General features: G+C 41.8%; 1 protein-coding gene across 2 annotated transcripts; it reads left to right on the top strand.

Annotated features, from left to right (window-relative positions):
• Positions 1-188: 188 nt before the first annotated feature.
• mks1 (MKS transition zone complex subunit 1) lies at positions 189-11451 on the top strand. 2 transcript variants are annotated; one of them, XM_061249264.1, is made up of 18 exons: positions 189-363; positions 3182-3303; positions 3389-3444; positions 3554-3709; positions 4248-4348; positions 4921-5049; positions 5226-5330; positions 6017-6125; positions 6501-6557; positions 7042-7084; positions 7459-7521; positions 7851-7921; positions 8170-8239; positions 8523-8630; positions 9269-9402; positions 9913-9995; positions 10229-10326; positions 11082-11451. In XM_061249264.1, exons 1-18 carry the CDS (start codon positions 287-289, stop codon positions 11183-11185), a joined length of 1686 nt encoding a protein of 561 aa, XP_061105248.1. In that variant the 5' UTR covers positions 189-286; the 3' UTR covers positions 11186-11451. The 2 variants fall into 2 exon arrangements, with proteins under 2 accessions (XP_061105248.1, XP_061105249.1); XM_061249265.1 differs by lacking the exons at positions 189-363; positions 3182-3303; positions 3389-3444; positions 3554-3709 and adding an exon at positions 4039-4157.
• Positions 11452-12303: the final 852 nt, after the last annotated feature.

Here is a 12303-nt window from a genome sequence, read left to right on the forward strand (position 1 = left end):
TTAAAGAACCACTGATGTTGGGGAAAAATAAGCGAATTGTTCTTAAAATCTAATTTTAAGAATAATATTATTTTATTTATGTTTGTCTGGATACCTAGAATTAGCGGAGAATAATCCAATGTTGGCTAGCTAACCTTTGTTAAATCAACTGGCATCTGATTAGATCCCTAACTCCTCCCGCCCGGACAATAAGTCGGGGTAAAGACGACTAGCTATGTAGCTAAAATAGGAAGCTGTCTAGGCACAACATCGTTGTAGGTAGCTTGGGAAGTGGCTAACGTTAGGTATGGCGGATAGTTGGAGCACTGATACCGGTGAAGCTGTTTATCGTTCAAGGGATGCTGTCAAAAACCTGAAAATAAGGTAACCAACTAGCTATTTGTCTTGTTTACAAAAGTAGCTAGCCTAGCGTTAAAACAAAAAATGGCAATGAAAAGTCTAGAACTATTTTTGCCATTTAGCCATCTGAATAGCAAGCTAATAAATACAATGTTGATATTTTGGGAGTCAGGGAGGAACACAGAACCTAAACATGGAAAAATACTGTGGTCTTCTGTGAAGGTTTTGCTGGTGCACGTTGCATGTTCTCAGATTTTTGGTTGCTAGGTCGGTTGCTAACCACATGATTTTCCGAAGAGGGTATTGACAGCTAGCCTACGGTGGATGCCTAGCCAGATAATTGGGGAATTTAACAGCTCGGTTAGCTAGGAAACAATACAACAAATTAATAAACAAATTTGAAAAATTATTTTGTCACGTATACTTAATCGACAAGGTTGGCTAACTATCCCAGCTAACTTCCAGACAACGTTATCAAACAGTTGACCTCGGCTAGCTAACGTTAGCTAATTTTCAGGGCACCATTGCTCCTTGTAAATAATCCGAGTTAACGTTGTGTTTTACAGTTTGATAATATATTTATGCATAGCAATGTGAGACATGATGTGCTAAAGAGGGTAAATAATTCCTCAAAACATGACAAGTAATTTACTTAATTTAGAAAAAAGATATCGTCATAAAATCCGGGATTGCAATTGTGGTTGGAGAAAAAACCATCATACAGGTACCCCAGGTGAGAGTAATAGAAACCAATAAAGTGAATGAATCACAACATCTTTGTATTCAAACTTACACAATAAAACATGCAAGTAACTTCTTAATACTGCGATTTGAAATTAGTTAATATTTTCAAGTAGCATTTGGATACCAAAACAATAAATCCAATTTAACAGATTTTTTATATTTTTTTATTGATCAAGGACGTATGCTGTAATATATTTTAAAAAGAGGAATAGTCCACAGTGACTATATTGAAAATGTATAAACAAAAGCTATTTTTTGTAGAAAACTTGATTAAGGATGTAACTTTAACATAGGCTATCCAAACTAGAAGATCACATTAAATTCCTGACATCGGTTTCCGGATGGGTCTAAATGCGCTATAAATGGCCAAATATTCCAAATATTTCCATAGGTCATATTTCAGCTAATGTTATGAATCCTAACTTGTTTATCTTTACACAATGAGAGATGACTCTCATTATGCCTCGGAGTCATTATCTTTTTGGATTGTCTGTCCGTCCGTCCCATTCTTGTGAACATGATATCTTGAGGGAATTTCTTCAAATTTGGAACAAGCTTGGATTCAATGATGAAGTGATTATATTTTGGTGGTCAAAGGTCAAGGTCACTGTGCGATCTCACGTCATTCTCATGAACATAATATCTCAGGAACACCTTGAGAGAATTTCTTCAAATCTGGGACAAACGTCCATCTGGATGAACTGTTTGGAATTTGGTGGTCAAAGGTCAAGGTTGTTGTGGACATTTTTGGCCATAACTAACTCATTCATTCATTCATTCATTATCCTAACCCGCTTATCCTGAACAGGGTTGCAGGGGGGCTGGAGCCTATCCCAGCATACATTGGGCGAAAGGCAGGAATACACCCTGGACAGGTCGCCAGTCCATCACAGGGCACACACACCATTCACTCACACACTCATACCTACAGGCAATTTAGACTCTCCAATCAGCCTAACCTGCATGTCTTTGGACTGTGGGAGGAAACCGGAGTACCCGGAGGAAACCCACGCAAACTCCACACAGAGAGGCCCCGGCCGACGGGGATTCGAACCCAGGACCTCCTTGCTGTGAGGCGGCAGTACTACCCACTGCACCATCCGTGCCGCCTGGCCGTAACTCCATACGCTAATTATGACAAAATTTCACACAAATGTCAAATAGGATAAAATTATGAAGTGATGACATTTTATATCCAAAAGGTCAAACGCTTACCACTGTAGCTGAGAAAAAGATCTTCAGTTATTTTGCTTGTTGTTTGGTGATCTATTATTCTCTGAAATCATACATGTCAATATAGTGATAACTTCCATTTCACAAACAAATACACTGAATACATTTTCTTAAATTTCTTCAAAGTCTTCACTACATGTATTATATGAGTCCGGACAGACAGGGATGTAACCCACAGCTGACTGGTTGGCGGAGGCCTCGAGGCCGTAATTTCACTGTACATTTATGGGACGACATGGCTCAGGCAGTAAGAGCAGTCGTCTGGCAGTCGGAGGGTTGCCGGTTCGATCCCCGCCCGGGCTGTGTCGAAGTGTCCCGGAGCAAGACGCCTAACCCCCAAATGCTCCTGATGAGCTGGTCGGGGCCTTGCATAGCAGCCAATCGCCGTCGGTGTGTGAATGTGTGTATGAATGGGTGAATGGAGAAGCATCAATTGTACAGCGCTTTGGATAAAGGCGCTATATAAATCCCTGCCATTTGCCATTTGCCATTTACCATTTACTTTTGGAGAAAAGAAATTAGTCCCGGTGAAGAAACGTGCATCTCTAGGACCAAATATCTCCAAAATGTGTTTTCTGAGACCAGATATGAATTCTACATACAGACGCATTCCTACATACAAATTTACAAAGATGTAATACTTTGTAATACTAGTGTAACTCAAAAAGTCTAGCTATCATCTGGATTTCTGTGATTCTCTGATGGAACTAGAATCTAGTTATCATTTAACATGTATTAGTAATTGCCCCTCATGATATCCCCTGGATATCCTCCTTAAAGGAGCATACCTTTTGAATAGGGAGGTATGCTTGCTTTGTGAAAAGGTGGTTTCTTTGTTTTTATGTTCGGTGTACCTGCTTCCCAGGGTACGGATCCAGCGTGTCACCTCTACCGCAGTCCTATCACAGCAGCTCCAGCAGCAAGTGTCGGCACAACAGGAGAGGGGCGTCATCGAACTGGACACCTTCAACAGTCAGGCCAGATCAGGTACTGACGTTTCCAGTGGTCCAGCCGCAGTGGCAATGTGCTGGCGTCAGTCTGTTTAATTACATTTACCTCATTCTTCTTTCAGCTGGTGATGATGAGGAAGAGCAGGTAGTAGGCTGGCAGGAGAAGCTGTTCAGTCAGGTATAAATTCATCTATATATTTTGTGTATCATATTTTTAGTGTTGCACCAACATAGGGTTGCCAGTCAATAAAAACTGGCAAATGTAAATGTGGTGTACCTGTTTGCAGTTTGAGGTGGATTTTTTCCGGATGGAATCAGTGTGTCAAAGCCCACTGGACCGACAGTACCACGGTGAAATCACGGCTCTGGAGCGGGCCGGGGGAAGGCGGAACCACCGGATATTCACCTACACCGACCATGACCGCTTCACCAACTTGGAAGAGGTGGGCTCTCAATCATTCTATGTCACCTTATCATAATAGCGATTCCACCTGGACGATGGACATTATTTTGCATTGCACATTGTATTCTAAGGGATGTTGTTGGGTTATTTCAAGGTTGAAGATTCAAAGTGTGAAATTGTGGAATCTTGGCTGTAAAAAGATGCCTCGTTTGGATTCTCGTTCTTCTATCTTGCAGACTCTACACCAGTGGTTCCCAAACCTCTCCTCGAGTACCCCAAAGCCGCTCCAGGTATTTGAAGTGTTCCATCTCAAGGACAGCTGATACAACTAATCAAGTGCTTGATTAACTGCATCAGATGTCCTTGAGATGGAACACAAGTCTCCTTGGGATACTGAGGAGAGGATTGGGAAACACTGCTGTACACAAACATCTATTTGTTAACTTATTCTACTTTGGGAGCCAGACACTGGGTCTGAAGAGAAGTTTGTAAGAATTTGACAGTTCAACTTGTAGCTGGGGGTTCTGGTTTGTCTTTACTGTACAAAAGTGCTTTAAAGATTTTTTTTGTTGTTACAGCAACACTATCAGAGTCTGCTTACCCCGTCCCAGGCAACACCTACCTTCTTGGTCGAGAGAATGGCTAACATTAGGCACAGAAGACAAGAGAGACAACGTGTGTGAGTTCTCTCACCCAAAGTTACAAAGACTTGTAATTCCTTGTAACAAAGACCCTTCTCTTTGTAAAACAATTATCACAGCTTTGACTATATCCTAGTATGCCTGAGTCTGGTTAAATGTGTTTTCAGTTTTAATGATAATCTGAGTAATGCCCAGGGCTTTGTCTGGATGTAGCAAGATGCTGTGTTTTAATCTACACCATGCGGTGCATCCTAAGTATAGATAGCCTTAGCTGTTAGACTTCAGGCTTTTGTGTGAGCCTCATTGTTGGCTTTGAATTGGCAAAGGCAAAAACTGAAGTTCAGAACAAAGATGTTGGTGTATTCCTTTTAAGACCTCCAAATCAGACAACCATGTTTTTGGGTGTCAGAGTTGGGTCCATTTTAATTTCAAGTCAGTCACTTCATGAAAGTAATTGACATTCATTTAATTAATAAAAGCTTTTAGGCATCTTTCTTTTCATGAATTGAATATCAATGAATTCCTGGAATTGAAATGGAATTTTCCCTGATGCCGGTGTCTAGTATGTCCCAAACTCCTGTTCACTGTTGTGTGGCCTTGTGTTCTGAAGGGAGGGTAATGTTACAAAGAACCGGCCAGTCACCTGGGAGCCATCGGAGGACTTTGTGAAGAACAGCCATGTTATCAGCACACCAGTGCAGACCATGTACATCATGGGGGATCTGGGGCAATATGGGAGGTGAGTCACGCTCCAGTAATGCTCTCCTTATTTTCTCCAATTTTCTATCCACAAGTCTGGGCCATGAATGTCCTCTGTAGATGCACTCTGAGGAACTACGTGACTGTTGAATTCCTGTGCTGCTGTTCAGGTGATATTATTGTGTTTGCTGAGCACTTGGTCTTTGTGTGTTTCAGACTGGGTCAGAAGGAGAACGAGCATGTGCTATGCACTGTGAAAGCTGACAGTAACGGAGTCATCACAGTCAAGCCAGACTTTAACAACAGCAAAGGGTCCTATAGGTAAATCAAGTTGCTCTATACTGTGTTACATCTATACATGTATGCGGTGTTACATCTATACAAATATTTCTTATATAGTATGGGGGGCAACATTAGCTTAGGAGGTAAGAGCAGTCATCCCACCCTGGGTCTGTCGAAGTACCCCTGAGCAGGACGCCTAACCCCCAGTGCTCCCGACGAGCTGGTACCTTGCATGGCAGCCTTTCGCTGTTGGCGTTGTGCGTGAGTGTGAATGAGAGGCATTAATTATAAAGCCTTATACCATTTACCATTTGTATGAATGTTGTATCCATATAACCATATTATGCCTGTTAATTAATATGAGGGATAGAAATTGTAATGCCGAGATGTTATTTTTCTCCCAGTACCATTCTCAAAGTCATGTATTCTATTTTTATTGTTTCCTTTTACTTTCATTTTATGGTCAATTTGTTATTTTATTTGGAAAGCTGTTTGGAAAGTGTTTGAAAAGGGCTTTATAAGTAAAGTTTAGTACTGTTATTGAGTACGGAGGGCGGGGCGTTGAGACTGTCAGTGTTGGCAGTCAGGGGCGACATGGCTCAGGCAGTAAGTTGGTGTGTGAGTGTGTGTATGAATGGGTGAATGAGAAGCATCAATTGTACAGCGCTTTGGATAAAGGCGCTATATAAATGCCAACCATTTACCATTTACCATCTCTCACACAGGCTGGAGACGGAGGGGGAGAAGCGAGAGGTATGGCGCCTGACCCTGGAGAATGCGTCTGCAGACATCAACCAGGAGGAGAAGGAGCGGGAGCAGCACATGTACAAAGACGTGAGTGCTGGGGGCCAGCCTGTAGCCCAGAGGCTATGGTACATGACTGGGACCTTGGAAGGTTTGTGGTTCAAGGCCCAGTGTAGCCACGATAAGATGCATACAGCTGTTGGGCCCTTGAACAAGGCCCTAAACCTCATATTGCTCCAGGGGGAATTGTCCCCTGGGCAGTCTAACTGTAAGTCGCTTTGGATTCAGGCTCTTCCCCCATGAGCATCATGCAGAACGCATGCTGTTGCATTGAGTGCTGATCTCGGATCAGGTTTCACTGTCCATATCTTAGCCTTACCCATTATGAACCAAATGGCAAAACTGATCCTGGATCATGCTTTGAGTGCCTTTATGAATACAAGCCTTGGTCTTTCTTCCCCTCAGCTCTATGTTCGTCACAAAGACTACCTCAACAGCCTCGTTGGCCAAGACTTTGAAATGGTATGTATTGTTTGAATACTGTAATGAATCATCTTGAAAAAGTCAAATAGCATGTTTTTTATTAATCCTTTAATAATGCTTTAATAAGGCAAATGCTTTATGCTGTTTTGGCGCTGCTGTGGAGATTCATCAAAGCTCCTGTGTGACTGGATCATACAGGAGACCATAAAGTATTCTGTTTTATGTCTATACCAGAGCAGGAAAAACCCAGATGAATATGAAATCCACTCTTCATTTCTTTATCAATTTTGAAAATTCCTTGGATGCTTGACCCTGTATTATAGTTTCATTAAATTATTAAGTGCCAATGCTGCGTTCCAAAGCAATGTTTAATTCAATGTTGAGATATCCATCACATGTCATTCTTATTGAAGTTACATTAATTCTGTGCAATAAGGTTTTGAATTAAACATGACGTAAGTGATTATTCTGTCAAAGTGTATTACAGTCTGTTTTCATCATCTGTGTGTGCTCTCTCCACTAGCCTCCCCCAGGGATTCTCCGCCTACTCGTCAATGGAGAGATAGGTGAGTATAGTCAGAAGGATTTTTCCAGGAATTCTGCTTTCCTGAGTTTTAACAGACACTGCAAAAAACAGAACAAAAAAAAGAAGTAAATGTATTTTAGTCATATTTTGACGCAAAATCTTCATTCTATTACTTGTTTTGCTTAGTAAGACAAAAATATTGCCAATGAGGTGAGAGTTTGACTCTTCAAAATGAGCCAATGGGGGTAAGAAAATTTCACTTGCCAAGCAAACAGCAACTTAAAGCAGGCTAATATTTTCGACTTTGATTTGAAGTCTCATTACAACTTTAAAACACTTTTCCCAGTGTATTCTGCCCACGCAAAGCCTGAGAACTTTCCTACTCTGAACCGTCTGCATTTGCCTGTGTTGCAGTGTCAGCCAAGGGCTACGAGTACGACAACCTCTACATCCACTTCTTCTTGGAGTTACCCAACAGTAAGTCATCTCTATGCAGCGGGAAATCTCACCTCACACTGCTGAGTCAGCAGTAACCCGAATCTTGTGACGTTACGTCTCATGAAACTAGAAAGGGGAGGGGCTAGCACATGGTGTGAGTCTCTCGCTGAATTTAACCAATTATTGTCCCTTGCTGTGGATAGCAAAGCCTTTTGATTTGCTGAATCAACTCAATGATTGACAGCTCATTGTAACCACAGCCATTACGCGGTGTATGAAACCCGGGTCAACTCGTCTAGTGTATTGAATTTTGCATTTCAAAAATCTTAGGTGGTTTAACATTCAGCCTGTTTGTCTGTTTCATCTAGACTGGTCCAATCTGCCCTTTCAGTCTCTTTCTGGAGTCACACAGACCTGTCGAACTCGCACCCTCGGCAAGGTAAAAACTATGGCAGTGGATCCAATCTACCCAGGACTATTCCTGATGAGCCTCAACCTGTCAGGGTCTTTCTGTCCTCTTGAAATGACAACTAATTGTAGAATTGAGATTCTGACTTGGTTTGGTTAAGGCAGCAAGTTACGGTAGCTGACTTGCATGATTGAGCGCTTAGATGCACAAGTGTGGACATTCAGAAAATAAATATATATATTCTATACATTGTACAACGTACATTGTCTTTTTTTTAGGACAATGTCGCTTTCTTCTCTCACCCTTTCAACTTTGAGGCGTTCTTCAGGAAAGAGGATGAGACAGAAGGTGAGGCCATGCTACAGGCAATAGCCTTTTTGCGAAAAATACACTTGGTCTTTACAAACCCAACGATAACCTTTCTTCTACTGGATATTAATGGTTCTATTGAGTTCTAGTCATAGAAATATGACCTAAAGATGGGGCTTCCGGTCCTAGTAGGTGTGAAACACTGCACTACTTGTGTGTGTCTTTATGTAGTAATGAATGTAATGTGATCAATGTAGTAATAATGTAATTGTTATGTAATGTAAGTCATGTGATAATAAGTGTACTTGAAATGTGCCCACAGAGTCCCTTCCCCAGTGGCCGGTGTTATACTTTGAGGTCCTCTCCCTGGACTTTTGGCAGCGGTACAGGGCTGAAGGCTATGGCTACCTGGTCATCCCTGCGACCCCTGGTAAGACTTGTGCATTGCATGCTGTGGGCCCTTCAGGGATTTTGGTCTATATTTCGAGTTAAGGGTGATGGAGGGGATAGAGTTACTGGACCATAAGCGGCTATGTGGAGCTGCCTTTATTGAGGCATTCTCTCTTATCCTCCTGAGTCTGTTGTGGATGCTCTTTTGACTACCCGATGGCTATACAGTCATTTACAGTACAGACAATACATCCCCAAGGCATTTTACAAATTGGAGGTAGTCGATTACCATTTGAAAGCACATTTCGCCCCTACTGCACTTCGAAGCCTTAAGGAAACAAGGATGGGAAGAGATGCATGGGACTAGCATTTTCGGTGAATTAAAGTAGCTGTTTTATTCTTATGAACTGCACCAATAGTTTGTGTCTACATGGACCCCTCAACAGCAGCAGTTTGCTGTCACCACGTGAATGTGGTCATATGATAATGAGTAGGGAACTGGAGGCTTGTAACTTATGAGGTTGCAAGCTTGATTCCCTGGTGGGCCGTTGTGGCTGTGCCTTGTGCCCTGAGCATGGTACTTAACTGAAATTGCGTCAGTAAATATCCAGCTGTCTAAAAGGGCCGTATGTTTAAAAAATAAGCGGTGCGTGTGCGTGCTGAACGTGGCGCCCCCAGGCTGCCACTCGCTGACCTGCAGCACCTGGAGGCCCCTGCAGTGCGGGACGGTGGCGGAGCTGCGGCGCTTCTTCATCGGCGGGGCCCCGGAGCTGGAGGACAGCAGCTACGTGCGGGTGCCAGGGACCTTCAAGGTGGGCCCTCAAAATGACCTGTCACTCTCGTAGTGACACGAGACGTCAGAAGCATCATGCGCGTGTGCGCCATTTTGTTTACTCTCGGGCACTCCCTTGCAGTGTGACCGCATTCCTGTCCAACGGCACGTTCACATTTACCATGTACTTTCCTCCCGAATGGAATGATGGTGGTGACGTCATTTGGAGGAAGACGAGGAGTTGAGCGTGCCAACATGTCTTTGTGTGACCCAGACTTGTCGGGACAAGAGTAGACTATTGCCTCATGGGAGTGCCACTTTACTTTTCCAGCTAATAAGCAAAGCAAATATTGTTACATCCTTTGAAGTGACTGGATAGTAATATTTTGCTCCTTAGCAAGCTATTCTCATATGCAAAAAATAAAGCCTGATTGATAAAGATTAACTGTAATAATCCTCCACAATTTTCCAGAGATAATATTGTATTGCTTCTATGCTTCAAGGTTTATAAGGTTTGTCATCTCTTTTTCACTTCGTCTGTCACCTGAAGGGGGATCGACTGAGCCGGTTTGGCTTCCGCACAGAGACCACAGGAAGTGTCACCTTCACTCTGCACTGTATCCAACATGCTAGGTGAGAGGCTTTCAGGACACAGCAGAGTCTAAGGCTGTCCAGACCATATGCTATATGATATGATATAAGAATACTTGCATGTGCAAATTAAGGACAGGAGCAAAATTAGTTTGTATAAAGGTTAGAGGTTCTCAAAATTTGTGCTTTTCACAAGATGTTGTCTACGTTGGGTACATTACTTTGGAAGTCCCCGGTGGCTAATCTCACACCTGTGGGCTTTCCCTTTGTTACAGAGCCTTTGTTGACGCCAGCTCGCTGAAAAAGAGGAGGCAGAATGTTCTGGACCAGCTGGGAGGCTTCAGCCAGCAAGGATCCGTCTACAATGTGCTCGGTGAGGTCCTTCTCCAGTCAAATCTTTTTCTTTGCTAAAGCCTGGTACATACTTTTAGCCCTGGTTTAGCCGTTTTAATTGCCCCCCTGAGTTTCGTATGTGCACACTGAAATTGTATTGTGGTTTAAGACTTCAATAATGTGCCTAAAAAAGTGCCTAAAAGTGCCTTATTCCTCCTGCTGCGAGGAGATAACAGTCTTGAAATTATGACCTTTCAGGACATGAAAGGAACTATCATATCCTGGTGGTGTTAACCCGTTTGACTGTTTGCGGTTATAACTGCCTATTCAGGATATCTACAATCAAATTTCTGTCAGCACAGACTACTTGTAAGAAGAAGGTTGTGTTTGGTCATTGTTCCTTTATCCTTCACATACATTTGAGTATAGTTGCAGTATAGCTAAACGATTGAGTGATAATGCACAAGGGGAAGACTCAATCTCAACTAGTATATTGAGATGACGAAAAAAAGGTTCTCAGAGCTATACAATAAAAACTAATTGATTCTACAATTTAATACATTTCACGAAGAATACTGCATATTGAAATCCCTTACGGCTGCCAAACACATGATGCAGTTTGCTTGCCCTCAGACAGTGCATTCAAGATGCAGATTACTCTGATTCATGTTATGAATCATCATAGGGAGCCATTTTAAACCAGGCATCGGCTACCATTCCCTTTGGACTGAGGCTCAGTGCATTGTAACTGGGGTCCGTTTTAAAAGGTCTAACGGAATGTAATTGTTCCTCCAGAGGCTTTCCAAAGGGCACGGAAACGGATGCAGGAGGCCAGAGAGAGCCTTCCCCGGGACCTCATCAACACCACCGCAACTCTCACCCCAGAATCCACAGCGTAGCATAACAGCGATCAGAATATACCTACTGTGCTAGGCTGCTGTGATGCCTGACAGTATTTATGTATATGCTGCATCTTTAGGCCTTTCTGTTATATAGCCAACTGGGGACCATTTTAATTTAATGTAACTGGCATAATTACTTGAGGCTTGCATCATTTGTAACTGTGCAGATTTTTATAGATATATTATGGTTAATGTCCTTTTGATACTGTCGTTTTTTGCAGACCGTTTGTTTTCTTATGAAATATACAAAATGACAAAAGCTATTTTTAAAGACTCCATCTCTCTCTCTCGTGTGTGTGTGTGTGTGTGTGTGTGTGTGCGTGCATTATGCATATTTGAAGATCATTTTTGACATTTGGTTGCACTGATTTATTTGGTTGCACTGATTTCATCAATTAAAATAAATTTCAAAAATAAAGGTTTTAGTATTTTCCACATCACTGGCATGTGTACTTCAAAATCAGCCTGATTTGTTTTTAGTGTAGTGTTAAAGAATTATATAATAATACACCATTTTTGGTATTCAATTTTCAAATCGTTAACTCAACAATTTAAACATAAGCATTAAATCTATTTCATGTATTAAGTCGGTATGATTTAGAAATAGTTTTGTATTATTAGAGGAAGAGCTTCTTTTTTTAAAGAGCATTTATAGTTTAAAATGTTTTTCGCATTAGACTGTCATTCTCTTCCCATTCAAATCAAACAATACAAAATTAACTGCTATTTGTAACAATTACCATTTTCTTCATAAGATACAGTATTTCTATAAGATGCCGTTGTTGTACGTAATATGACCGCTACAAACCGAGTAACCCGCATGTGAATTGCTGCCTGCGATCTGATCGCAGAAAACAAAGGATATTGTGATTTCCACGTTTCGCCTATTGCAATTAGAAAATATGTAACAGAAACTTAAAAAATGGCTGCAATGTTGACCGAAAGGCGTAAACATAACTCCATTGTTCAGATTATAATGCGTGTCTCTTTAAAACATTGAAACATGCACCGACCGCATTGTTACAAAGCTAAATCCCGGATGATGTTCTTTAATGTTTCAGAAATGGGTGTGTGCGTGTTTTAGATTTTGCATTCAGTATAACCTTCTCAAGTAC

This window comes from Conger conger, chromosome 7 (genome assembly GCF_963514075.1).
Source record: "Conger conger chromosome 7, fConCon1.1, whole genome shotgun sequence".
NCBI lineage: Eukaryota > Metazoa > Chordata > Actinopteri > Anguilliformes > Congridae > Conger > Conger conger.

Bases quoted from the DNA above. Each gene is read 5' to 3' on its own strand.
- mks1 (XM_061249264.1), top strand. From the start codon at position 287: ATGGCGGATAGTTGGAGCACTGATACCGGTGAAGCTGTTTATCGTTCA. The intron at 5,050-5,225 runs GTGAGTCACGCT...TGTGTGTTTCAG, and splicing joins GATCTGGGGCAATATGGGAG to ACTGGGTCAGAAGGAGAACG. The intron at 7,922-8,169 runs GTAAAAACTATG...TCTTTTTTTTAG, and splicing joins GAACTCGCACCCTCGGCAAG to GACAATGTCGCTTTCTTCTC.